The sequence below is a fragment of the Camponotus vicinus genome, unplaced genomic scaffold (genome assembly GCF_025532165.1).
Source record: "Camponotus vicinus isolate PSW18456_S1 unplaced genomic scaffold, iyCamVici1.0 SCAF_3, whole genome shotgun sequence".
In the NCBI taxonomy this organism is placed as follows: domain Eukaryota; kingdom Metazoa; phylum Arthropoda; class Insecta; order Hymenoptera; family Formicidae; genus Camponotus; species Camponotus vicinus.
Window position 1 is genome coordinate 13,111,669 of NW_028141967.1, and position 26,129 is coordinate 13,137,797.

The 26,129-nt window shown below is 44.0% G+C and overlaps 3 protein-coding genes across 3 annotated transcripts; 2 read left to right on the forward strand and 1 right to left on the reverse strand.

Moving 5' to 3' along the window:
• The first annotated feature begins 14,300 nt into the window (after positions 1-14,300).
• On the forward strand, positions 14,301-18,154 carry LOC145969082 (uncharacterized). Its single transcript, XM_083094940.1, has 2 exons — positions 14,301-15,463; positions 15,547-18,154. Exons 1-2 carry the CDS (start codon positions 14,301-14,303, stop codon positions 18,152-18,154), a joined length of 3,771 nt encoding a protein of 1,256 aa, XP_082951066.1.
• Positions 18,155-18,351: 197 nt separating this feature from the next.
• On the reverse strand, positions 18,352-18,669 carry LOC145969083 (uncharacterized). Its single transcript, XM_083094941.1, has one exon. The coding sequence runs from the start codon at positions 18,667-18,669 to the stop codon at positions 18,352-18,354; it is 318 nt and encodes a 105-aa protein (XP_082951067.1).
• Positions 18,670-24,703: 6,034 nt separating this feature from the next.
• LOC145969084 (uncharacterized) lies at positions 24,704-25,957 on the forward strand. Its single transcript, XM_083094942.1, has one exon. It carries the CDS (start codon positions 24,704-24,706, stop codon positions 25,955-25,957), a length of 1,254 nt encoding a protein of 417 aa, XP_082951068.1.
• Positions 25,958-26,129: the final 172 nt, after the last annotated feature.

Consider the following 26,129-nt stretch of genomic DNA (forward strand, 5'->3'; position numbering starts at 1 on the left):
GGCCCAAATTTGTCATTTTAATTGCAGTTGTGTCTCGTATCCTATTTATAAGGATGAAATTGTATTCCTTTAATAGCTGGATGTATATCAGACGATGATTGTACCTAAAATTGAAATTCATTAGAAATATTTATCAGAAAAAGTATGCAAGCAATGAAAGTAAAAGTAGCATGCGAATAACAGGAAATAAGAATAAAAAAGGTCAAATCTATAAGAAAAGAATTTTATTTTATATATGCATGCATTACCATGCTTTTGCTCGCACGTATTGCATTTTTATTACATGGAGTTATTGCTTGCGAACAATTTTTTAATTTAAATGCTATAAACCTTTTAATTATTTTTTCTTTTAAATTGTGACATGCAGGTAGAGAAAAAGTGCTTTGGTTACATAATTTTATAAAGAATTCTTTCAGGTTTACATGTTTTTGTACTCGAATATGAGGATAAAAAGTCTTAAATATTTTTGTCATTTGAAGAAAAGAGTTGAACGTGACAGGATTTACAAAAAATAAAGTATTTACATGCTTACATCTTAAACGTGTTAAGGCACTGTAATAATAATTATTTGACTGTATTGATCCTGTTGCATTTATACAAGTCTTGCATACACTTTGATTTTTCATAATATTCGCCATTAAATATCCGGCAACATAATAAATTTTGTTTAATTCTAATTTATTGAAAACAATTTTTTGTGACATTATATTAGAAAAGACTTGTACTTGTTCAGATTTGCTCACAGACTTGCTGTTTTCCATTAAAATATCTAAAAACTCAGAAATAAATTCTCTATCATCACTTTCATAATTACTATTGGATATATTCTTCATGTATTGAGAAATACTAATCAATTTTAAATTGTTTTTGAACTGAAATGCATTCGGAATAACATTTTTTGATCTTATTACGGCAAATAAGTTTTCAATACAGTCTTGCAAAAGACGCGAAGGTAAAAAGTAATTAAAACCTCTATCACGCAATAAAAATGAAATTAATTGAAGAACGGTCGTTGTAGACATTATCACAGCTGTTTGAAAAGGCTTCCAATTTCCCTTCTGTCCTACTTTCAAGCCTTTGAAAAGTTCAATTACTTCATTTAGAAAAGCGATTGTTTCTTCAAATTTTTCTATGTTATTAAATCCTAAAGCTAAATATAAATTTCTTCCGCTCATTATTCGAAACCATCGAGTAATCAATTTAATAAATCAAGCAGTCGTTATCCTGGCATCGTTTAAGTTTGCTAACAATTCAAGAGCTGTCCCTACTTGATCACTAAATACTGTTGTAGCCGTATTCACTCGCATTTTTTGGAAATGATTATTTCTACACAAATATTCAGATTTCAACTTAGGAGCTAACTTAATATCACAATTTTTATCAGCTATAAGAACATCGTTTAAATGACTAGAATTAGCTACATTTGTAGGCAATGCAAACTTATTAACAAAATAATCTGGAATGGTTATGGTTTCGTTATTTATAAAGCCAGTTTTAATATCTTTTAAAGCGTGAGGTACGTCCGAATAAAAGTACAAAAGCCTCATTAGAGCAAGGATGCTTACAACTATTTTTAATTATAATATTTGAAACTTCTATTCCAAACGCTCTCCACATTGCTCGATTGCTTGGTCCCATATCCGAAGTGACATTATGAACAATTAAACCAATTTCCTCAGCTTTTTTTATAATTGTTTCACAATTATAGGTTTAAATTTTTCGCCGTTTACTTTATTACCAGTTAAATAATACGCAACCATTTGTTTCCATCTTGAAGCAATTCCGGCTAACATAAACACAAGACCATGAGTAGCAATAATACTTGTATCATGATCTGGCAATGTAACGTTGCCAATGATCGTGTTTGTTGATGCATCATAAAAAGTACCAGCGGTAATGCTCATCTCATCGAGCACTAATGTACAATCTTTATCAATCTCCTTCTCGAATCCTGAAATTTTAATTTCCATAAATTCTAAAACTTCATTAATTATCCCACTTTTGAATTTAAGATTTTCTAACTTTTCACTTAAAGTGCGCATAGAAGGAAGAGGGAAATTTGCTTTTAACAATTCCTCATAACCCGCAGTGCCACATGCAAATTTTAATTTATAAGCTTTTATCAACGTACTATTGCACCATTTTGGTATTTTTTTATACTTTCCAGACAACAAGTTTAACTGATCTTCATTGAAAATCTTATTTATATTAGAAACTACTTTATTATTACGTACTTCAACTTGAAGTCTCTTGATTTTCCTTTTCGCCTGTTGTAATTTTTTCTTCATTTGCAGTCTTAAACGTTCACTTTTTTTCCAAAGCATTTCCAATTGCTCCAAACGTTGTAAAACATATGGATCTGAAGTTTCTGTTCTATTAGATGACATGCCTAATACATTGTATTTTTCTTCTTCGGTAATATCTTCATTGATTTCCATTTCTTCTTCCATTTCATTTGAAATATTTTCAAACACATCAGTCTCTGCAGCTTCGGTCATTGTGTTCTGCCTTGTTGTGGATGTTGCCAAATTCTCACCGAATATTGTTGGTATTGCATCAGATTTCACTCTGCGTGAGCCATCTTTTCTTGTCATCCACATATCAGAGGCAAAATGGACCTGCACAGAAAATATATATAACTTTTTGAATGTGCAATTATATTTTTCTCATCATATTCAGAGTCAATTTAGTCTCGATGTAGTATATTTAAACAGTTTTGAACTTTTTTTCTAAATTTAAAATATTTTTACAAAACTTATTTCAGCAAAAATTAAAACAGTTTGGTATAACAGTTTGCTTTTGATTATAACTTACATCACACAATCTTGCATCTGAAGTTGGAATCCAATCTGTACGGTTCATATTCTGGATCCATATTTTTTTTCTTTCCGAATCTTTTGGAAATCGACACATTGATAACCTTTTTTATTCGTATTAGTGCAATAACCGGCACAGCAACTATTAGGCATTTCTGATTCATTCACCTATTTTATTTTAAACAAAAAAAAAATTATTTTTGAAATTACATTGGAAATACGCAAGTGTTAACACTTTTATATACTTTCACTTTATATAAGTAAAAATAAAAATTATATATAAATTACTTTTTATAAAACAGAATACAATTAATTACCCAAGGTTTTCTTTTTTTTCTATTTTATATTCTATTTGGTATTTTCCGCGCTGTCAACCTCTGTACTTAGATAGAAGGTTTTTTTGACACTCTGTTTTCTTTTGACAGGTGACAGGTTAGGTCGGCTAGGCTTTCTCTGTCAGTTATATCTATCTTTCTCTCTCACACTTCTGGTTATACCCCAAGCGACGGGAGCCAATCAGAAATCGTTAACGGATCCGCGGATCTCTCTTATAGTATCTCTAGTACGTCCGGACACCCGTGACGGTATATTATCTGGTTTGCGAACTCCCTTTCGACGCTGTCAGCGGTAGCTTGGCGCAACGGGGCTAACTCGAGCCACTTAGAAAAACGGTCCTGCATTGAGAGCAGCCAAGTATGCCCTCGCGTGGAACGCGGCAATGGGCCTATTAAGTCTATGGAAACTTGCTGCCAAGGGGCGGTTATGTTGGTGGCGTGCAACCGATCCGCTGGTAGTTATTGGGAGGCCTTATATACAGGGTGACCCATTTTAACTTAGGCAGCCAAATAACTCGAAAAATAAGCAAAATAGAGAAAAATGTTTTAGACAAAAGTTGTATGGTTTCGAGGGGGCCATAAGATGGTATCATTGGTTTGACCTTGAAGAGTCATTTGAAGGTCACGTGAAGGTCACTTCAATTTTTTTAAATGGAACATCCTATATATTTTTGTACATTCTTGTAGCTCATCTCGAGAGCTTTCCAAAACACTATAATTAAGTACATTTTCGTTAAGTACTTTTTGAGTTATGAGGCTTGAAATAATTTCTTAATTTTACATAAACCGTAAAATATTTTGTAAAATATTCATTTTTCGATTACCTTACCTTAATAGTTTTATGTACAAAATAATGAGAGGAATCAATTGGTGTAAAGAAAACATAGTTGTTTCGAAGAAAAAATATGTAATTTGCAATTAACAATTCCATATTTTTTCTTAAAAACAACTATGTGTTTTCTTTACACCAATTGATTCCTCTCATTATTTTGTACATAAAAGTATTAAGGTAAGATAATCGAAAAATGAATATTTTACAAGATATTTTACGGTTTATGTAAAATTAAGAAATTATTTCAAGCATCATAACTCAAAAAGTACTTAACGGAAAGGTACTTAATTATAGTGTTTTGGAAAGCTCTCGAAATAAGCTACAAGAATGTACAAAAATATATAGGGTATTCCATTTAAAAAAATTGAAGTGTCCTTCACGTGACCTTCAAATGACTCTTCAAGGTCAAACCAATGATACCATCTTATGGCCCCCTCGAAACCATACAACTTTTGTCTAAAACATTTTTCTCTATCTTGCTTATTTTTCGAGTTATTTGGCTGCCTAAGTTAAAATGGGTCACCCTGTATAGCACAGCCTGAGCAGTTACGTACGTAACGGGCTATATCCCGGTCCAATAATATAAACGGGCTATCCGTGCGATCGTTTTTGAAATCCCTAGATGGCCGGCGGTTGGGTCGTCGTGAAAACGGCGCAATATTTCTGGTCGGTCTGGAGTAGCTACGCACCGTTTCCACTGCTCGTGTACGGGAGTTTCCTGAAAATCCAGGCTATGGAAGACGTGTCGGTAGAGCTTGCCTTCCTGTAGCCGAAAGTCTGGGTAGTCTATTGGATTTTTCCGCCTTTGTAAACTTGCTGGTACCACGGGCACTTTCTAGTTCTTTGGATGGCACTACTTTCTGGCCGTCGAGACAGGGCATCGGCTACTTTATTTAGAGCCCCCTTTCGATACCAGATGTCGAAGTCGAACTGTTGTAATTCGAACACCCATCTCCCTAGACGACCGGTAGGAGATTCGAGTCGCTGTAGCCACTTCAAAGATTGATGATCAGTGACTACCGTGAACCGATAACCTTCAAGGTAGTCTCGCATACGGCGGATTGCCCAGACTACGGCAAGACACTCTAATTCGGTAGCGCTATAGTTTTGTTCGGCCTGATTTAACGTCCGACTCGCGTAAGCAATCACCCGTTCCTCGTGTTCTAGGTTATGGGTGAGGACGGCGCCTAAGCCATATGCGCTAGCGTCGGTTTGCAAGATAAACGGCCGGTTAAAATCGGGACAGGCCAGGACCGGAGCCGTAGTGAGCGTTTCTTTTAGTCGTTCGAAAGTTTCTTTCTCCTCATTGGCCCAGATGAATCGGGCGTTTTTCCGCGTGAGCCGCGTTAGTGGGGCCGCGATAGTAGAGAAGTTCGGTACGAATCGGCGGTACCATGAGGCCATTCCCAGGAATTGCCGGACTTGGCGAACGGTGGTCGGTGCAGGCCAATTGTTAATAGCGCTTACTTTCTCAGGGTCGGTACGAATCCCTTCTCGGTCTACAATGTGGCCTAAGTATTTTAAGTGATCCCTACAGAAATGACACTTGGCGACGTTCAATCGTAAACGGGTAGTCGACGGAAGACTTCCTCTAGATGCGCCAAGTGTTCTTCAAAGGTGTGGCTGACGACGATGATATCGTCCAGGTACACTAGGACGTGAGGCTCTAGCTCCGGGCCTATAACGCTATCGAGGAGTCGCTGGAAGGTAGCTGGTGCGGAGTGAAGGCCGAACGGCATTATACGAAATTGTAGGAGGCCTCGGCCAGGTATCGTAAATGCGGTCGCGGGTCGGCTAGCTGGTTCGAGGGGTACTTGCCAATACCCATCTTTTAGATCGAGCGTGGAGAGATATTTAGCCCCCCTTAGCTTATCTAGCGTCGCGGTGATATGTGGAAGAGGATAAGCGTCCTTCTCCGAGGCCTGGTTTAGCTTTCGAAAGTCGATACAAAATCGATAAGTCCCGTCTTTTTCTTTACGAGAACCACGGGAGAACTCCATGCGCTGTTGGAAGGTTCTATGACTCTGGCTTCCAACATCTTATCTACTTCGGTGTTGATCACGGCCTGCATCGCCGGGTTCCTGGGTCGGTATCTTTGTTTAATTGGTGGCCCGGGTTTTAAACGGATTGTATGTGTGATACGGTCAGTGGGGCCTCGGATGGACTCAAATTTTAACAGTTCTTCCTCTAGGAATTGACGGAAACGTCGGTCTTCCGTGTGGGATCGAGGGGTAATCCCCGTAGATATATCACCGGTGAGAGTAGCTACTTGAGGCGCGAATGTATCCTGGCTAAGCGGTGGGGCTGGTACGGCAATCCCCAACTTAGCCCTAGATCGGTGCCAGTGACCATGGTGCTTCTTGCCGTGGGTACGACTCCGAACCAATGATCAACCCTGGTCCCTTCGACTCTAATCGTGAGATCGATAGTAGCCCTCACCGTGGCCTCAGTGCCGTCTGCCAGGATTATTGGCTCTTCCGCGCTTCGCGACGGTCGCCCTGCCGTCTCCATTCTTTCAGCGGTTTCGACGTTTATGAACGAAACTTCGGACCCGGAGTCGATGAGTGCCCATACAGCGACGCCATGAGCGTGTACCTGGATATGCGGCCGTGGTGTGTATCTTATTCGGAAGCGGGTCGGGGCTCGGTCGCCTTGTCGCCGACCCGTGGGTCGTTTCCCGACGGCGGATGGCAGTCTCGAGTTAGGACGCCGTCTTTTCCGCATCGCGAATAAAACTTTCGAGGTGGGCGCCTACAATCGAGGCGGGTGTGTCCTCGCTGTTTACAACGCCAGCAACACGTGCTGCGGTCGTACTGAACGGTGGTAAGGTTGGCTTCGGGGGTTTTCTTAACCTCCTTCGGGTAATCTTTGCGCCGCTGGTTGATGGTCTCGTATTCTGCGGCCCGGCGGAATAGCTCGGGCAGGGTAGTTATTTCGCTAATTCGGGCGTAGAGTTGGAAATCCGGATCGGAATTTTCATACAGTTGATCAATCTGTTCTTGGGCGGTATAACCACCAGCTCTACGCATCATCGTCAGAACGGTCGTAGCGTACCTTTTAAAGGACTCGTTTGGTTATTGTTTCTGGCGTTGAATTTCTCGCCGTAACTGGCGTTGGTAGCCACGGGGTAGATAATGATCTTTTAGATCTTCGCAAAACTGTTCCCAAGTTTGCCAGGTGGTTCGACAATTTCGATATCATAGTAAAGCATCGCCTCGTAGTAATTCGGGCAAGCCCGTTAACAAGCGTGAGCCCTCATAGCCGTATGCAGCACTAAGTTCTTCTACACGTTCAAGGAACGAAAGGGGATCTTTCCCGTCAAAATGTAAGCCCCATTTTCTCATCTGATTTAAGATTGGTGCTAGATCCTCTAACGGAGGTTCCGGGGTACTGGGTATGCTCTGGAATCTATCACCTCCGGACTTAGCCATCTCGGCGTTTTCCGTGATGATATGATCTCGAAGTCGCTGGCGTATGGTCTCAAAGTTCCCGGTAGTCTCTAATCCGGCCGCGGATAATCTCGCGATAATCTCGGTCTTGTTGAGTCGGTAAATTTCCGAGAGCATGGAGCCGGACGGACGTAGCTTGCGAGTCGGAGCCTCTAACGGTCGAGTCCCTGTTCGGGCGCATGTAACGGAGCACCTTTCCCGACGCCGCGGATCGGCTCGCCGGAGTCAGGGTTCGGGAGAAGGGGAGGCTCAGGCTCGCAGAACTACACGTGTTAATTATGAACACAACCTTTATTCCGTAATCCTTAAAACTAAGTTTCACAAACAGGTGTATTTCTAAGCGGACGCAAGATCTTTACACGCTGGTCGCGTAAGGTTTGTGACGGACACGAATTTCTCGCAACGAGCGTGCGCGGATTGGTCGCGTACAACACGCCGCGGTTCGAGCGCGACGAATCTATGAACACAAACTTAAATCTAGTGACGCGGATGAATACAGAGTGATCGTGAATCGGACACGTCTTACTTACGAACACAAACCTTAATCTAGTGACGCGGATGTACACAGAGTGATCGTGAATCGGACGCGTCTTACTTACGAACACAAACCTTAATCTAGTGACGCGGATGTACACAGAGTGATCGTGAATTGGACGCGACTTACTGACGAATACAAACCTTAATCTAGTGACGCGAGATATTTACAGAATCATTAAGTATAGACTAGATGCGGACGTGAATGGAAAATATTTACAGGGTGGTCGCGCGAACCTAGTCGCGGATGCGGGCGCAAAAGACCTACAGGGTGGTCGCGTGCCACGAGGCACGGACACGGGTCTAACAGGGTCTGCCAACCGTGGTCGGCTGAGGACGGGAACACCCGTCCTCCGGGTGGTGTACACGAGAACACCCGTAGTACACCAGGATACTGGACGTCGGTTACAACCGACCGGGCCCGGTAACAACCGGGCTCTAGACCAGGGGAGTTAAGACAGGTCACCGAAATACAAGTAACGAGTATGAACTAACGTGACGTGGGGCCGAAGAAACGGTCGGTTTGGTCGGAGAATGCGGGTGTTGCCGACAGGGAAGGAGTACGGCTAGGAAGTGAGGTTGCGAAGGTGGTTGTCCTTTATTCGTTCCAGGAGCCGTGAAAACGGCTGTTGTTCCTCCGAGCCGTGAAAACGGCTGTTATCCCAGAAGTCGTAGCAACGGCTGGTGTCCAGGAGCCGTGGAAACGGCTGTGGAAACGGCTGTCGTCCAAGAGCCGTGGAAACGGCTGTCGTCCAGGAGCCGTGGAAACGGCTGTCGTCCAGGAGCCGTGGAAACGACTGTCGTCCAGGAGCCGTGGAAACGGCTATCGTCCAGGAGCCGTGGAAACGGCTGTCGTCCAGGAGCCGTGGAAACGGCTATTCGGTCAGGGAGCTGTGAGAACGGCTATTCGGTCTTCGAGGATGAGTCGGATAGTTCCGGACGTCGGTTACGACCGACCGAGTACGAGAACGCCCGTACCCTGGACCGGGTCTTCCGTGGCTCGGCGGGATACCACTGGACATCGGTTACAACCGACCGGGCACGGCAACGACCGTGCTCTGGACCAGAGGCAAGGATAGGAACTCGGTAGACTTCGGATGCCTTGAGTACGCCCTGAGGCTTCGAGTGTCCCGAGAGTCGGGACAGGAATAGGTGCCGGTCTGCCGGAGCGGCCGCCTTATATACCCGGCTGGGTATCCCCACGCGTTACCCCCACACGGTCATGCGTGTTGAAGTGGGGTAGGCCGCGATTCTCAATCGGCGGCTCTTAATCCGTGGCTCGGCCGAGGTGCTCAATCGGCGGCGCTCAGCGCCAGCTTGGCGCGAGCGTGTTCGTAAATTTGGCTCTAGTAACGGCAGAGCCGTTACAAATTATAGAAATTATATAAGATGTTAATAGAAATGCTTCGTCCCCTACTAGGACATATGGAAATTTGAATCCGCTACTATCCAAATGTCTGTCCGGAGGCAGTGAAGTGAATTCGTATGCAATAGACGAGCAAGGTCACTGCTAGCAAACACACCAGCATCGTTATGCCTCCCTTCCGCTCCGATATCCACGATGCTGAAGCAACAATTCGTATCACTCACGGCAAGTAAGTTGATGGTTATCTTTGTAATTATAGCAGGACGAGTCACTATTCGGTGGTGCCTACAATTAACAAGAATACAATAATGTCAGATTTATTAAAAAATGTACGAAAAATGGTTGCATCAGATACGTACCAGAACGATAATGTGCTTCCTATCTATAGATCCAATGCAGTTTGGAAATTGACAGATTTCCTGAAATTCGTCAGCAACCTGCTGTCAATTTTCAGCAGTGGGTTGCAGAAAAACTTTATCTTTCAAGATTTCCCACAATGCAGCACAAGTCTCCCTTACGATTTTGGATGCTGTATTGCCTGCAATACGAAATCTATACGAATAAGTTGCTAAACTGTCACCGGATGCTAATCAGCATAAAGTCAGCTGCAATCTTGTACGAGGTGAAATTGGGATTCGGCAAACTTCTTTTTTCTAAATCTGTGATTCAATTAAGCAGTTCTTGAAATACACTCAGTCCAAAAAAAGCGGTAAAACTTAAAATTTGGGAAAAAATTATCAAATTTCAAATGACGATAACTTCGTAAATAATAAAGATAGAAAAGTCTGTAAAAAATGAAAATGAAGCTTGGAATCTCTACTTTAAGAATCGATTTATTTCAATGTTGCGAGATAAATTTATTTAAAATGGCGGGTAACAAAGCAAGAATATGCGAAATTGAAAAGTAATGGCCCGAGTTTGCCACGGCACATGGCGTGAGCCAAATGTCGGAACTCATTGGGATAAAAAGCATATGATAGTACAGAGTTTCTTCCTTAAAATACTTTTTTATTCATCTCGATACGATGATTTTTCGCCGAGACATTCGCATTTTAATAAAAAGGCAGCTTTTTACTTTAAATGCGAATAACTCTCCAAAAAATCATTGTATGGAGACGAACAAAAAAGCATTTTAAAAAGGAGACTCTGTACTATCATATGCGTTTTATCTCATTGAGCTGCGACATCAAACTTTCGCCATGTACCGTGGCGAACTCGGGCCATTTTTTTTCAATTTTACATGCTTTCGTTTTGTCATCCGCCATTTTCAGAAAAATTGTCGTACAAAATTGCGATATAAAATTTCGAAAACTTGAAATACGATCCTTGAAAATGCTTTTTATAAAATCCATCTAGCTGTATTAGGTGCTGAGATATTCAATTTTGAATTTTTAGCAACGCCGAATTGCAAGAATAAAAATTCCATGGTTTCGCTAGTACCGCGGTATCTTAAGACTCCAAACCGTACTCGTGGTTGTGTGCGTATGTGTGTTAGTGAGCAGGCACACTCACTAACACACATACGCACACAACCACGAGTACCGTTTGGAGTCTTAAGATACCGCGGTACTAGCGAAACCATGGAATTTTTATTCTTGCAGTTCGGCGTTGCTAAAAATTCAAAATTGAATATCTCAGCACCTAATACAGCTAGATGGATTTTATAAAAAGCATTTTAAAGGATCGTATTTCTAGTTTTCGAAATTTTATATCGCAATTTTGTACAATTTTTCTGAAAATGGCGGATGACAAAACGAAAGCATGTAAAATTGAAAAAAATGGCTCGAGTTCGCCACGGTATATGGCGAAAGTTTGATGTCGCAGCTCAATGAGATAAAACGCATATGATAGTACAGTCTCCCTTTTAAAGTGCTTTTTTGTTCGTCTCCATACAATGATTTTTTGGAGAGTTATTCGCATTTAAAGTAAAACGCTGCCTTTTTATTAAAATGCGAATGTCTCGGCGAAAAATCATCATATCGAGATGAATAAAAAAGCATTTTAAGGAAGAAACTCTGTACTATCATATGCTTTTTATCCCATTGAGTTGCGACATTTGGCTCACGCCATGTGCCGTGGCAAACTCGGACCATTATTTTTCAATTTCGCATGCTCTTGCTTTGTTATCCGCCATTTTAAATAAATTTATCTCGCAACATTGAAATAAATCGATTCTTAAAGTAGAGATTCCAAGCTTCATTTTCATTTTTTACAGACTTTTTTATCTTTATTATTTACGAAGTTATCGTCATTTGAAATTTGATAATTTTTTCCCAAATTTTAAGTTTTACCGCTTTTTTTTGGACTGAGTGGAACTTTTCACAATCGGTTATTTGCATCTCAACGATTAAATTGTTACTTACACCTTGTAAATACCTTATGTCGTGCATAAACATTGGTCGTACTCAGAATTTTCGTTTCTTTCTCATATTTTCCTGCTTTTGCAATGTAACGATGTAACTTAAATATAGCTTTCGCACTCTCTCGAGCACCGATACAGCATGCCAAGTTGGCAAATTGTTCGGCGTTCGCAGTATTTTTAACATAATTAGTAAGACTGTTTTTTCGGCTTCTTCTTTTTCAATCTGGCTGTGGGCCTCCTAAGTGAGTAGCGCCTCCAGCAAATCAAAATCCAGATGTGGGAGAATGTCCTGATAGATGTAGAAATAAAAAGATTGCGTATTAGTAGGGGGGCTATGTTGGTTCTAACTTATTTAATTCTAAAAATAGATTTCCCCAGCGCGAAGCTGGGGAACCGTGCGGCGCATGCGCCGCGCGGGGGGGAATTTCTCTCTATCCACTATGTTGGTAATAAAAATGCAAAATTCTACGTAGCCGTCGGGTGGGTAAACGCCGTGACGTCGCGCGCGAGAGGACGACGGGCGCGCGCTCCGTCCCCTCTCTCGTTCGCGCCGCCCGGACGCAACCCGTCCAACATCGTCGTGGTTGTCGCCTAAGAAAAAAAGTGAAATTTTACGTAGCCGGCGGGTACGGGCGAACGGTTCGCGCGAGAGGACGGGCGCGCGGCGAAGGGTGGGGCGAGGGGGAGACGACGAGCGGCGAGTTCCCGCCGCCGCCGGTTCGTTAGCGCATGCGAGAGAGACCTCTGTAAGAGGAAGGGAGAGAGAGAGAGAGACGGAAGCCGATAACAATACGGCGTATTTATTCGACAATAAGTATATTTTTTAGGTCTTAGATACGAATCGTGCGTATTATATTTTTTTATGCGCGTTGAGAGCGGGAGAGAGATGGAAGAGGACAATAATAATACGAGAAGAATGACGAATTTCGAGTAAAATATTTTTTATTTTTTTATTATTTTATTAGATCAATGCTCGCTTTATCTTTCGGTTTCTTAGCTATTTAATACGGTTCTTGAAAAAAGTGCGGATCGCTAATTCGCATAGCGTGTTTGTCGAATAAAGACGTCTTTTCACGTTGTCCTGAATGACGATTGAACGATGTTGCGGTACCACCTTTCCCAATTTGTAGCGTAACCTCGCGTACGCATGAGTACGACCTCCGCGTTTAGCAGCTTCCGCCAAGCGTTCCATATATCTCGTTGTAAGATTGTGGGTAAAGTATTGATATCCGAATCGTCCAAAACAATGCGGTTTTTGAAAAAAGTGTGGATCGCTAATTCGCACAGCGTGTTTAATGGTTGAAAACGTCTTTTCCACACCATTTGATTCGTCGTCCAATCTATCCACGGTTCGTCATCGCTGTCGATATCCGCGTCTAAACACTCCGTATGAGTATCTACAGTTTTAGTTAATAAACGACATTGCGTGCGTAATCTACTTATTTTATAATAATGCGTTACTTTACCTTTCCGTACTTTTTTTTCGCTTATATATACGGACGATCTATCATTAGCACGAAGTTGTAATTCGCCATTCTCGCGCGCGCACTTACGCTCGTCTCGAGTATTCGTTCGATCGTTATGTTGCGACGGTCCCAGTATCGGCGATGCGGGTAATACTTCGTCACATTGCAACTTTTTTTCTTCGCACAGCGCGATTTGATTCGTCGTCCAATCTATCCACGGTTCGTCGTCGCTGTCGATGTCCGCATCTAAACACTCTATATGAGTATTTACAGTTTTAGTTAATTTTATAATAATGCGCTACTTTACCTGTGTGATTTTCACGATCGACGTTTAAATTTTTATACAGCTCTTCCTGTTGTCCCACTGGCACGACAACCATGCGCCGTCCTCGTACTCCGGTAGGTACGGAATTTCGACATTTTCGTATTTTTTCTCGCTTATATATGGACGATCTATCAATAGCATGAAGTTGTAATTCGCCGCTCTCGCGTGCGTGCTTATGCACGTTTCGAGTATCCGTTCGGTCGTTATGTTGCGACGATCCTGATATTGACGATGCAGGTAATACTTCGTTACATTGCAAATTCTCTTCGGTATTATTAATCTCTCGAGAGGACGACATGCTGTTTTCGTGGAACAAGATTCCATTAATTTTTTACCTATCGCGTTTTTGCTTAAATCGGTTAATGGAAATTTCGTCGTATGCATATGCGTACAATGTTCGTCGAACGGGTCTTTTTCGGAATCCGTCTCAGAAGTAATTGACATGCCTTTAATAGTAGTGGCACTTTTCGTTATTCATATGTTACTAATTAGAAATTATTATCGTTAAGCTTTATATAGCTTATTCTTAGTAATATCATATCGCGTATGCATTTTACATCCTGAAATTCACCGTTTGTTTTTTTTCCTCGAGATACGCGTGCGTGCGCGATAACGAGTGAATCCCGGACGAATGCGGTATCGTCGATAGATTAGTCGTTTTTTCCTTTGGATACGTAGCGCTGATTTGTTCCGTTCTTTTTTTTCGCGGTTCCGAGTGATTTGCTCCGTTTTTTTCGCGGTTCCGAGTGTCATCTTTATCGTTCGAACGAACGTATAAAATAAACGCGACGATTTTTGCGGGAGAGGACGCAGCCATGCGCGAAGAAGAACGTCGAGTGCTCGAGAGCGCGCGCGAAGTCGCTACGACGGACGATTATCGCGCGTGGGTGAGACGATGTGACGAGTGTCTCGCGACATTGCGCGAGAGATGTCGAGATGCGCGACGGCGAGTTTCGACGGGGGCGATTTTTTCCTTGGTCGCTCGAATTCTACGAGTGATCGGTGCGAGGAATCATTTGCGGAGACGCTTCGAGCGCGAGGGCGCGGGTGTCGAGAGACGCGAGAGCGAAGACGGGGATGGTGGTGAAGTCGAGTCGCGCGCGGGATTCACGTGGACCGAAGTCGATACGGCTTTCAAGAGACGCGTGTTGACCGGCGCGGTGATTAATCTAGATTATATTGAACCTTTACGATTTCTCGAGGACGCTAGGGATATCGTGCTTCGTCGCGTGCGAGACGTTATGGGTCGATGTCATAGCGTTAAAGTGAATACGATTTTTAACGGAGAATTCGTATCGGGTGATAAGACTATCGCCGTTAAGACTATCGCCACGAGAAATCATTCGCTTTTGCCCGCGACGGATTTGCGCGAGTGGTACGACAATCGCGTCATCGACGATATTATGACGTCTTTGGAGGAATTTCAAGAACGCGATAGCGGATGGGCCTTGTCGCGCATACTCGATTTAACGGTGAACGTGAATAGATATAATCCTATGCGCGCGGGTTGTTACGTGCGAGTTCCGCGGGAAATTCAGATGAAGAGAGCGGTGGTTAACGTCCGAACTAACGATGAGGCGTGTTTCGCGTGGTCGGTGATCGCCGCTTTGTATCCCGTTAATCGAAATAGTGAGAGAAGTTCGCGATATCCGCATTATTCCACGGTGTTGAAACTGGAGGATTGCGAGTTACCTATGACTTTAAATGGAATCGGACGATTTGAACGATTGAACGAGATATCGGTGAACGTGTATACCGTCGGAGAGAGAAGACGCGGGAAGAACGGTGACAGCAGAATTTGTATCGTTCCTCTTCGTTTGACGAATCGAAAGAGGGAGAGACACGTTAATCTGCTGTATTTGAGCGATACGACGCGCGAAGACAATGAGATTGGACATTTCGCTTGCGTTAAGAATCTCTCTCGTTTAGTCGGCGCGCAAGTGAGCGGACGACGAAACAAGACGTACGTGTGCGATAGGTGAGTTTTTTGATTGTAAAAAAATAGTTCGGTAATGAAATATCGATCTAATGTCTATTTCATTGTATTTTTTTCTTTCGTAGGTGCATGCATTATTTTTACACGAACGAGAAGTTGATTGCGCATAGCGCGGACTGCGAGAAACTGAACGATTGCGCGATCGTTCTTCCCAGCGAGGACGATAAGTGGTTGATGTTCGATAATTTTTCGAGAAAGGAACGAATTCCGTTCGTAGTGTATGCCGATTTGGAATGCGTGCTGGAGAAGAAAGATGGAAGTGAGAGGAGGAGAACCGCGAACACGATTATCACTCAACATCATAAAGTTCACAGCGTAGGTTATTACACGCGCTGCTCCTTCGATGATGCCGCGTCGGCGTACAGATCTTATCGCGGCGAGAGATGCGTCGCGTGGTTCGTGCGCGAATTGCACGAATTGGCGCAGCGCGCGAAGATCATTCTCGATACCGCGGTACCGATGGTGGATCTTACACCCGAAGAATGCGAGAGATTCGCGAGCGCGACACGCTGTCACGTGTGCGATAGATCGTTTGAGGTGGGAGACATTCGCGTGCGCGATCATTGTCATTTGACCGGCCGTTTCAGAGGTCCGGCGCATTCTAATTGTAATTTGAATTACAAGGATTCTCACGTTATACCCGTGTTTTTTCATAATCTGTCGGGTTACGACGCGCATTTTATTATTAGAGATGTGGCTAATGCTTATCCCGGTAGCGTCCAGTTGTTGCCGGTAACGAAGGAATCATATATAGCTTTCACGAAGAACGTTCAAGATACCGCGACGACGACCGATAAGCGAAGCGACGGAAGCTCTATACGTTCTAGATGCGTTAAATTACGATTTGTGGATTCGTTCAAATTTTTAGACGCTAGTCTCGAAAAACTAACGTCGTATCTCGACGAGAGTAAGTTGACGATCACGCGAGGCGAATTTCACCGTCTCGTCGACGACGACTTTAAACTTCTCACGCGCAAGGGCGTGTTTCCGTACGAGTATATCGATAGCATCGAGAGATTGCGAGAGACGCGTCTTCCGCCGCGCGATTCCTTCTACAGCTCGTTGATTGACGACATTGTATCTGAAAACGATTATGCCCACGCGATTCGCGTTTGGGAGCGATTTCGCATCGAAACGTTGGGCGATTACAGCGATCTCTATCTAAAGACCGATGTTCTTTTACTCGCAGACGTGTTCGAAAATTTTCGCGCCGCTTGTCTGGAGAGTTACGGTTTAGATCCCGCGTATTATTTCACGTTGCCGGGATACACGTGGGATGCGATGCTGAAATACAGCGGAATCCGTTTCGAGCTACTCACCGATATTGACATGATGATGTTTGTGGAGCGCGGAATACGCGGCGGTCTCAGTCAGTGTTCGAATAGATACGCTCGCGCGAACAACAAATACATGAGCGCGTTCGATTCGTCGCAACCGTCGATCTATCTGATGTATTTAGATATTAATAATTTGTACGGTTGGGCGATGTGTCAATCGTTACCCTATAAGCAATTCGAGTGGGTTAGAGATTTTGAGAATCTCGATGTAAACTCTATAGCGGAGGATTCGCCCGTTGGTTATATTCTGGAGGTCGATCTAGATTATCCGACTAATGCGCACGACACCCATGCCGATTTACCGTTTTGTCCGATACGCGACACGCCGCCCGGAAAGCGGCAGAGCAAGCTTCTAACTACGCTATACGATAAGCGTCGATACGTCACGCATTATCGTAATTTGCAGCAGTGCATTCGTCACGGTCTGCATTTGACAAAGATTCATCGAGCGTTGCGTTTTTTACAGTCGCCGTGGTTACGCGGATACGTGGAATTTAATACGCGTTTACGTACTAATGCGAGTAACGATTTTGAGAAAAATTTATACAAGTTGATGAACAACGCCGTCTTCGGTAAAACTATGGAGAACGTGCGTAATCGCGTGGATGTTAGACTTGTGACTAAATGGGATGGGCGATATGGAGCCGAAGCGTTGATCTCTAAACCGAATTTTCACAGTAGAAGCGTATTCTCGGAGACTCTCATGGCTGTGGAATTGCGTAAATTGGATGCGAAAATTAACAAACCGATTTACGTCGGCATGTCTATTCTCGATATATCTAAGATTCGCTTGTATGCTTTTCACTACGAATACATGTTGCCGCTCTACGGCGATAAGTGTAGAATATTATATACCGATACGGATAGTTTCGTGTATAGTATCGAATGCGAAGACGCGTACGAACAAATGAGATACGACATTGATAAATTCGATACGAGCGATTATGTCGACGACAATCCTTACGGTATGCCGCGCGCGAATAAGAAGGTTCTCGGTTTGATGAAAGATGAGAATAACGGCGCTCTCATGTTAGAATTCGTAGGACTCAGAGCGAAAATGTATGCGTTGCGAGTCGAGGGTAAAAGCGATACTAAAAAGAATAAAGGAGTGAAGAGAGGCGTCGTTGCGAAAACGTTGACATTTGACGATTATACGCGCTGTTTGAAACGCGAGATCGAAATGATTCGCGAACAATCGTGTTTGAGATCGAAATTACACGAGATGTATACTGTCCGCGAGACGAAAATTGCGCTCAGCCCGTATGACGATAAACGTTATGTTATACCCGATTCAGTCGACACTTTACCGTGGAGACATTATAAGATACCTCTGTAAGAAAAAAAATGATCGCGAGCGAGCGAGCGAGTTGATAGTTTGTAAATATATACACAATGTATTTTTTTCTTTTATTTCACTATTTGCACATAAAATATATTTATTATTATAACGTATTACAATATGTTAGTTTTATTTATCCAAGAATTATGCGATTTGTCCATTCCCAACCACTTTACGAGCGCCATATTACCCTTCTAACGTAATATTCTCTCGACGAGATACACGTCGGGATCGGAAACTCGTTGCAATTCGTACTCGTAGAATCCTCCGGCTATCGGTTCGCCGCGCGAATCTGTCAGCATGTACGTCACGGGATTCATCTTTCGAACTTCAGCTACGCGAAAGATCTCCGTGGTCCAGTTCGGCGTGTATCCCTTCTCGAAAAGTGTTTTGTATTTGCTCACGCGCACGGGATCGTTCGGTCGAAATTTTCCTGGAGCGGCGATCTTCGGGCGGCTGTACACCGATAGGAGTTTCGACACTCGAGCGGGCGTCACGTCGATTGGACGCATCCCAATAGTTCGATGTTTACGAGCGTTGTACTCAGATATTAGATGCGGTAGCGCGTTGAGCCACTTGTACGTTCCGTTCAACGTGAAATACTTCCACATGGAATTTTTGAGTGTGCGATTGAAACGTTCGACGATCGAGGCTTTTAGCACCGAATACGTTGAGTAGTGATTGATTCCATGTTTTTCTACGAATCCGCGCATCTCAGCGTTATAGAACTCCTTTCCTTTGTCAGTTTGCAGGTTTCTCGGATAGCGTTTGGAAGCACGTGTTACACTTGAGAGAGCTCGAGTAACTTCGATGCCGCTTTTTTTCTTAAGTGGTATCGCCCACGCATATTTACTTAGAACGTCGATAATAGTGAGTATGTAATTGTAACCTCTATTGTGTCTAGCGTAAGGACGCATTTCGACGACATCCGCTTGCCACAAATCATCGTATCCGCGTACGATGACGCGTCGGCGGGGGAAGTTCTTTCTCGCAGGTGCGTGCAGTTCATTTACGAGTTTTCGTTTCGCGGCACTCATTTCATTAACTCTCTCTCTCTTTTTTTGTTACCCTTTTTTAGACTGTTGACGTTTATTCGCAATGTTATCATCCTCTTTAATAACTATCGCGCTTGATTTGCTCGTTTTAGGAATCGTCGTCGTCGTCGTAGTTATTTTTCGCGCTAATTCGTTTATGTTTTTCTTTAGATGCAATACTTCGTTCCGCACCATTTGCGTCGTCGAAATCTTCAGATCCTGCGATGCTTTATTTAACGAGTTTTTAGTCGTCTCGACAAACTTTTCTAAATCGCTTATTCGCTTAGCGACCTCGATTTTCGTCGCGACGAGCGCCTGCAAATTCTCGAGCGTTTGTAGTCGACTCTCGAGAACGTTCTCTTTCGTGAAAATTTGAGAAATTTCGTTTTTCAGAGAACGCGTACTTTCATTCGCGGCATTCTGAACAGTGTCGATCTTCGCGTACAGATCCTTCGTTAACGAGTTCGCGCTGTTCTCTAGTTTCGTTATTAGAAATCTTATATTCTCGCGCTGTTTTCCTTCTTCCGTTTGCGCGTCGCGTATAATACGCGCGACGTATTTCTTGCTCGTCACGTCGTCGTCATCGATCGGCCAGGCTACTCGCTGTATCTTGAAATTTCGAGCGTCGTAATGCGTGGAGGAAGAGGCGTCGTTGTCGGAAATGCTCAGACACAGCGCGTTATTGCGCACGTAATTTCGTAGAGATTCTACACTCGCGCGTAATTTACCGCTATAACCGTGTTCGCGTTTTTTTTGTAATGATACGCCGAATTTGTTTACAGGCATCGCGCGGTCGAATAACGCGTGCGCGCTTGCCGCTGTCTCGACGTGATATCTCACAGTATCGCACCCGCTTCGCGAAGCTCCTCGATTATCGATAAGATTTCGTTGTTGTACGCGTGCGCGCTTGCCGCTGTCTCGACGTGATATCTCACAGTATCGCGCCCGCTTCGCGAAGCTCCTCGATTATCGATAAGATTTCGTTGTCGTGAGCGTTGTTGCCAGCTCGACGAGAAGCGTCTAGCAATCGAAGACGATCCACCAATTCATTCGGATTGTCCCAATGAACATAATCCACGGTCACGCGCATGACGGATGGTACGCGATCTCCGCCGATTCTTTTTCTCGGATTGTCCATTTGTAAAATCGGCGCTATAACATGCTTGTATTTGTATCCCTTATTTCCTAATACCGGCTTGAGATCGTCGGGAATTCTCTTGAAGATCAATTCGAACAGACCAAGAGTACCGACATATTTGACTCCATCTATAAATATCGCATCGTCCGCGCCTACGTCGAATCGTTTATTTCCAAGCATAGTGCCGGTGTCGGAAAAGTAAACCCCGTAAACGTGATCGAATTCGCTCGATATACCGCTGAGAAGTGTACCTACGTATCTTCGCGCCAACGGACCTAATTGACTGCGTAAGAGATCCCGTCCTCGAGGAGATCGCAGAGACTGTCTGATTGACGTTTCGAATACTGCGGGGGGTGAATCGAAGACGTCGTCGCTCGTCTCGAACGTCTCTTCGACGAGCGGCTCCGCGAAAGATTCTTCTCCTGCGAACTTAAGCCGTTTTGCAGGCGATATATTTGACGCTCCTGCGGGTGTGGAAGTCGCCACAGGCGAATCCAACGTACCGCCCAAACATTGAAATCGTTTAGCCTTCAAATTTTTCGCGGATAGCAACGGTAATGCGTCTCTTTCCGTTTCTTCTTCGTTCTCCTCTTCCTCTCGCATCGTCGTTTTCCCGACACTTCGCGCAAATGCGTCATCGTCATATTCGCCATTGTCGTTATCAATCTCGTTCTTCCTCACAATTTCGCGTTTCACCAATTCCTTTCGCGCGGAATCGTCTCCCATACGCTCGGCGATATGACGCAACGGTTCGATAATCGGTTTGAATCGCGTTTCTAAAGCCGTCTCACTCTCCATTTTACCGGTCTTCAATGCTCTGTGCTTCTTGCGAATTGACGCGCGCGTTCTCGCTATCTCTTTCGCGGTTTTCTCACGCCTATCCACATCCGTCATCGCGCGTTGTTCGTCAACGTCTCGCCTTCTTTCTCTCTCTTTCCCTTTCCCTTTCCCTCTCTATGATAGCCGCGACGACAACGGCGATAATTATAACGTCTTACGGCACGATGTAATCATTGAATCCTCGCCTGTATCTACCGTTACGTAACGCGCTATCTTTGTCGATCACTAGAAAACCGTATCGGTATTTCCAACACGCGCGACACAGCGCGTAAAAATCATCATACGACATATCGGTATTTACGTGATCGTTATATATGTGTTTAAGATTAGTGCCATCTTGTTTAAAAAGTATTAACAGATTCGCGTTATTGCGTATCAAATGTTTCGGTATTTTAGCATACGACTGGCACAGATAGAAACAATCAACGTTGGCATGTCGCCCCATAGCAAAGTATTCCCTTACAGCGTCCTGTTTATCACAAGCCACGTCGTCGAACACGAATATCGAATTCGGTAGCGCATCGCTCGGTAAAATGACGTCGGTATTGTTCGAATACGTAAAATAACCGATATCTTCCATCGGTTTCAATAATTTTTCTAAATATCGATACTTGGGCTGATGTAACGATTTTGAGTAAACATATACATTCTCGAATCTCACGCCGTGAGGACTCTCCAGAAGACTTATCAACACGTTTGTTTTACCGCAATTAGACGGACCGCAGATTACGCAACGAATTGCGGTTGGTAATAAATAACCGTGTTTCCGTTGTTTCTCATTCATCGAACTCGTTTTACCGTCGATATTCGACACTCTTATCGCGATCGATTGACGCACGAAACGCATCGTTTCTCTCTCTCTCTCTTTTACGATTCTTCATCCGTTGTCGCGAGCGACTCCAGTGCGCAGACTCGCGCGCGCACAACGGATAAAAAAGAGAGAAGAACGGTCGCGTTGTTAGTTCGATTGATGACGGCAGCGATGACGTGATAAAATCGCGCACTTTTGACGTCCGCGCTCGACGAATTGTGAAACGGTATACTAACAGTATATAGATTTATTCGTTATCTGCGCACAACGAATCGATATGTTTATTCTATTGGTGAACGATTCCGATATTCTCGGACTCAGTGTCGATCAGTTACAATACGTTCCGAAAAAACTCTTACTAGATAAATATGGCCGTTTCGTCGATCAACTGTGGGAAAAATTGCCTGTACATTTGAAGAACGACCCCGATATGGAGCAATATCGTCTTTGTCATAAACATCATAATCAACCGTGGCAACGAGATCACATTGATGGTCCGCCACCGATGATTAAAGATTGTTACGCGTGCATAGAAAATAAGACGACGATCGTATGAATTACGCGGAGGACATCGGTGGTAGAGGTTTACTCAATAAAGCTATAAATACTCTTCCATTCGAACTACATATACCTGGATATCAGTTTTGCGGTCCCGGTACTCGTCTCGCGAAGCGGCTCGCGCGAGGCGATCGAGGAATTAATCCGTTGGACGCGACTTGTCGCGAGCACGATATCGCTTATTCGCAAAGCGACGATCTTGTCGATCGGCACATCGCGGATCGAGCGCTCGGAGCGAGAGCATTCGAGCGTATCCGAGCCGGAGATTCGACTTTCGGAGAAAGATTAGCGGCATCGGCCGTATGGGCAGCTATGAAGGCGAAAACGAAATTAGGAATGGGTATGACTGGAACGCGAAGAAGTGGCGGCAAGAGGAAAACGAGTACGAGAAAGAGAACGAGGAGCCGAATTCTCCCTATAGCAAAACGCGGCGGCTTCTTACCGCTGTTACCCGCACTCGGGGCGTTAGGATCGTTAATCGGTGGAGCGGCCGGTGTGGCGAAAATGGTGAGCGACGGCAAAGCGTCGCGTCGACAATTGAAGGAACTGCAACGACACAATCGAGCAATGGAAGGTCGCGGTTTATATCTCGCGCCTTACAAGCGTGGCGGAAGCGTCATGAGAAGGAGAAAACGCGTGGTTAAGAAAAAAAAAAATCGCGCAAACATTGAGTAACGTTGTAATTCCAATTGGCGTTACGACGAATGAACAATTGAATCGCGCGGCCTTGCGCGTTCGTGTGCGTCACTTCAGAGGTGTATTTATGCGTGACGCACTGCCCGCGCGAGTTCGTCGCAATGAGAGCGGTATTGTGAATCTGGACGACACTTCGGGACCAGGTACACATTGGGTGGCGTATGCTAAAAAGGGAAAAGAGGCGATCTACTTCGACGCTTTCGGCAATCTTCGACCGCCGCGAGAACTAGAACGTTATCTCGGATGCGATACGCGTATCGCATATAATCGTGACTCTCAACAAACTTATGATCAGAGTGTTTGCGGACAATTGTGCCTGCGTTTTCTCCGACAAATCGATTGGAGGGGAGAAAAAAAACCTTTCGGTATCTAATTATAATAACGTGCGTCACTATGTCGTTGATTCTTACATTAACTGGGAGAAGCAGCGTTCTCACGGCGAACTACTTTCCACCTTTAGATTTAAGTGACAACGATTACGAGCTCGGTTTAACTAATTTTGAAACCTACAATACAATACCGAATGTGAATGTCTCGAATAATAAATTTTATTTCGACGATAACGACGAAATGATCTCGATTTCCGTAGGATCATACGAGTTGCGCGACATAGGCGCGTATTTGAAAGTGGCAATTCTTCACAAACGACGACAACGACGACCGGACGATAAGTTTAAGAGAAAAAACGACAGCGACAGTGACAGCGACAGCGAATATCTGTATGATATCGAGTACGAAGAGGAGAATGAGAGTGTCGACGGTGGCGATGGCGGCGGAAGCGAGCGCATTTTCTCGCTACGCGGTAACGACAATACCATGAGAAGTGAAATTAAATGCGCGTATCGAGTTAATTTCGACAAACCGAATAATATCGGCTCGTTATTAGGTTTTCCTCGTCTCGCGTATTACAGCCGAATAAATGGTACGCGTCCGATAAGCCTGTGAGCATTATTGCGGTTAACACGATTCGCGTTGAATGCAACTTGACGACGGGCGCGTATGTAAATGGAAAATCTGCGCATACGATACACGAATTCGCGCCGAACGTTCCACCGGGGTATAAAGTGTCGGAGATTCCAACGCAGATCATTTATCTACCGGTTATTGCGCGACTCATAACCGATATATCGTTGCGCGTCGTCGATCAGAATGATCGATTGATTTTCGCGGTGAAGAGATCACGATTCGTCTGCACGTACGGCGCAGACGATAAAACGAACGCGAGCGAGTAAGATGTGAAAACGGGAAAGGAGGGGAGAGAGAGAGAGATAACGATTCGCGCGATGCTCGTCGTGAGTGAATTTAATGCTGTAAAGGCGCGTCGCGGCATCGGTAACCATAATCGTATCGTCGAAACTCGAATCGAACGTTCGGGGGAGAAGAATGTTAAAGGATTGTCCGCCTCCAATATCGCTTTTCTACGATCTATGGGTTTTATTGTACCGAAAATCGCGCGATAGTTCGACATTATGCGTGACATTTTGAATATCGGCGGAGAACCCATCTTCGACGATCGCATCGTGAAGATTGAGAGTCACACGTATAATCCGTACGCCAACACCACTTTCGGATACAGTGACGAGATACGAATACCCATTCAACAACAGGATCTGTATACGTTGCCGTGCGAGAGTTTTCTCTATATTGAAGGCAGACTACTAACGAAAAATGCTCCATCGGATCGACAACCGCCGGCATCGGGTAAATCGGTCATCCCCTCGATACCGCCACGGTTGGTAAACAACTGCGTGGCCTTTATGTTCGAAGAAATACGCTACGAACTCGACGGCGTGGAAATTGACCGTAGTCGCAATGTCGGAATAACAAGTACAATTAAGAATTACGAGTCATTGACAAGCGAACGAGGAAATATATTGAAGAATGCCGGATGGGATTTCGCAATCGGATCAAGCGGCGTCGCAGCAACGGACGACTTCAACTTCTGTGTTCCTCTCAACACGCTATTAGGTTTCTGCGAGGATTACAAACGTATTGTTATTAATGCGCGTCACGAATTGATTTTGATACGAGCGCGAAATGACCACAATTGTCTGATATCGCACGAGGAAAACGAGCCAAGAGTGGAACTGACGAAGATACAATGGCGTATGCCGCACGTAGTGTTAAATGACATTAATAAATTGTCGTTATTGCGCATATTAGATAGCGGTCGATATCTAAGTATGCCCTTTCGCTCGTGGGATCTTTACGAATTTCCGCTATTGCAAAGCACGACCAAACACTCGTGGGCCGTAAAAGCGGCTACGCAACTCGAAAAACCGCGTTACGTCATTTTCGCGTTACAAACCGGAAAGAAAAATATTCTATCGCAGGACATTTCCAGATTTGACGCGTGCAATCTAACTAATGTAAAATTGTATCTTAATTCCGATTTCTATCCATACGACGATATGAATTTGGATTTCGATAAAAATAGAATCGCAATACTATATGACGCGTATACGCGATTTCGACGAACATATTACGGATCCAAAAACGACGGGACAATCCTAACTATGAATAAATTTTTATATTGCGGCCCGCTCGCAGTAATAGATTGTTCCCGTCAAAACGAGGCGATTAAGAGCGCCACCGTGGACGTTCGTCTAGAATTCGACTGCAAAGAAAATGTTCCACCCAACACCACGGCGTATTGTCTCATCATTCACGATCGCGTGGTGGAATATAATCCGCTGACGAATGTTGTGCGTAAAATTCTATAAAACGACGCGTAAACTGTCGTCGAATTGAAAGAGAGAGAGGGAATAATGAGACGGAAGCGGTGAAACGAATAAAAACCGCGGTCTTTATATATATATAAGACTGTGGAATAAATAAACGTTGATCTCTCTTTCGACCATGGCAGCGGCGACGATGGTTACGAGTAATATCGCG

What these genes read in the sequence shown, in the direction of transcription:
- LOC145969082 (XM_083094940.1), top strand. Translation starts at nt 14,301, where the DNA reads ATGCGCGAAGAAGAACGTCGAGTGCTCGAGAGCGCGCGCGAAGTCGCT. An exon ending in AAGACGTACGTGTGCGATAG is followed by an intron (nt 15,464 to 15,546) that starts GTGAGTTTTTTG and finishes TTTCTTTCGTAG; the next exon opens with GTGCATGCATTATTTTTACA.
- LOC145969083 (XM_083094941.1), bottom strand. Translation starts at nt 18,669, where the DNA reads ATGCGTCCAATCGACGTGACGCCCGCTCGAGTGTCGAAACTCCTATCG.
- LOC145969084 (XM_083094942.1), top strand. Translation starts at nt 24,704, where the DNA reads ATGCGTGACATTTTGAATATCGGCGGAGAACCCATCTTCGACGATCGC.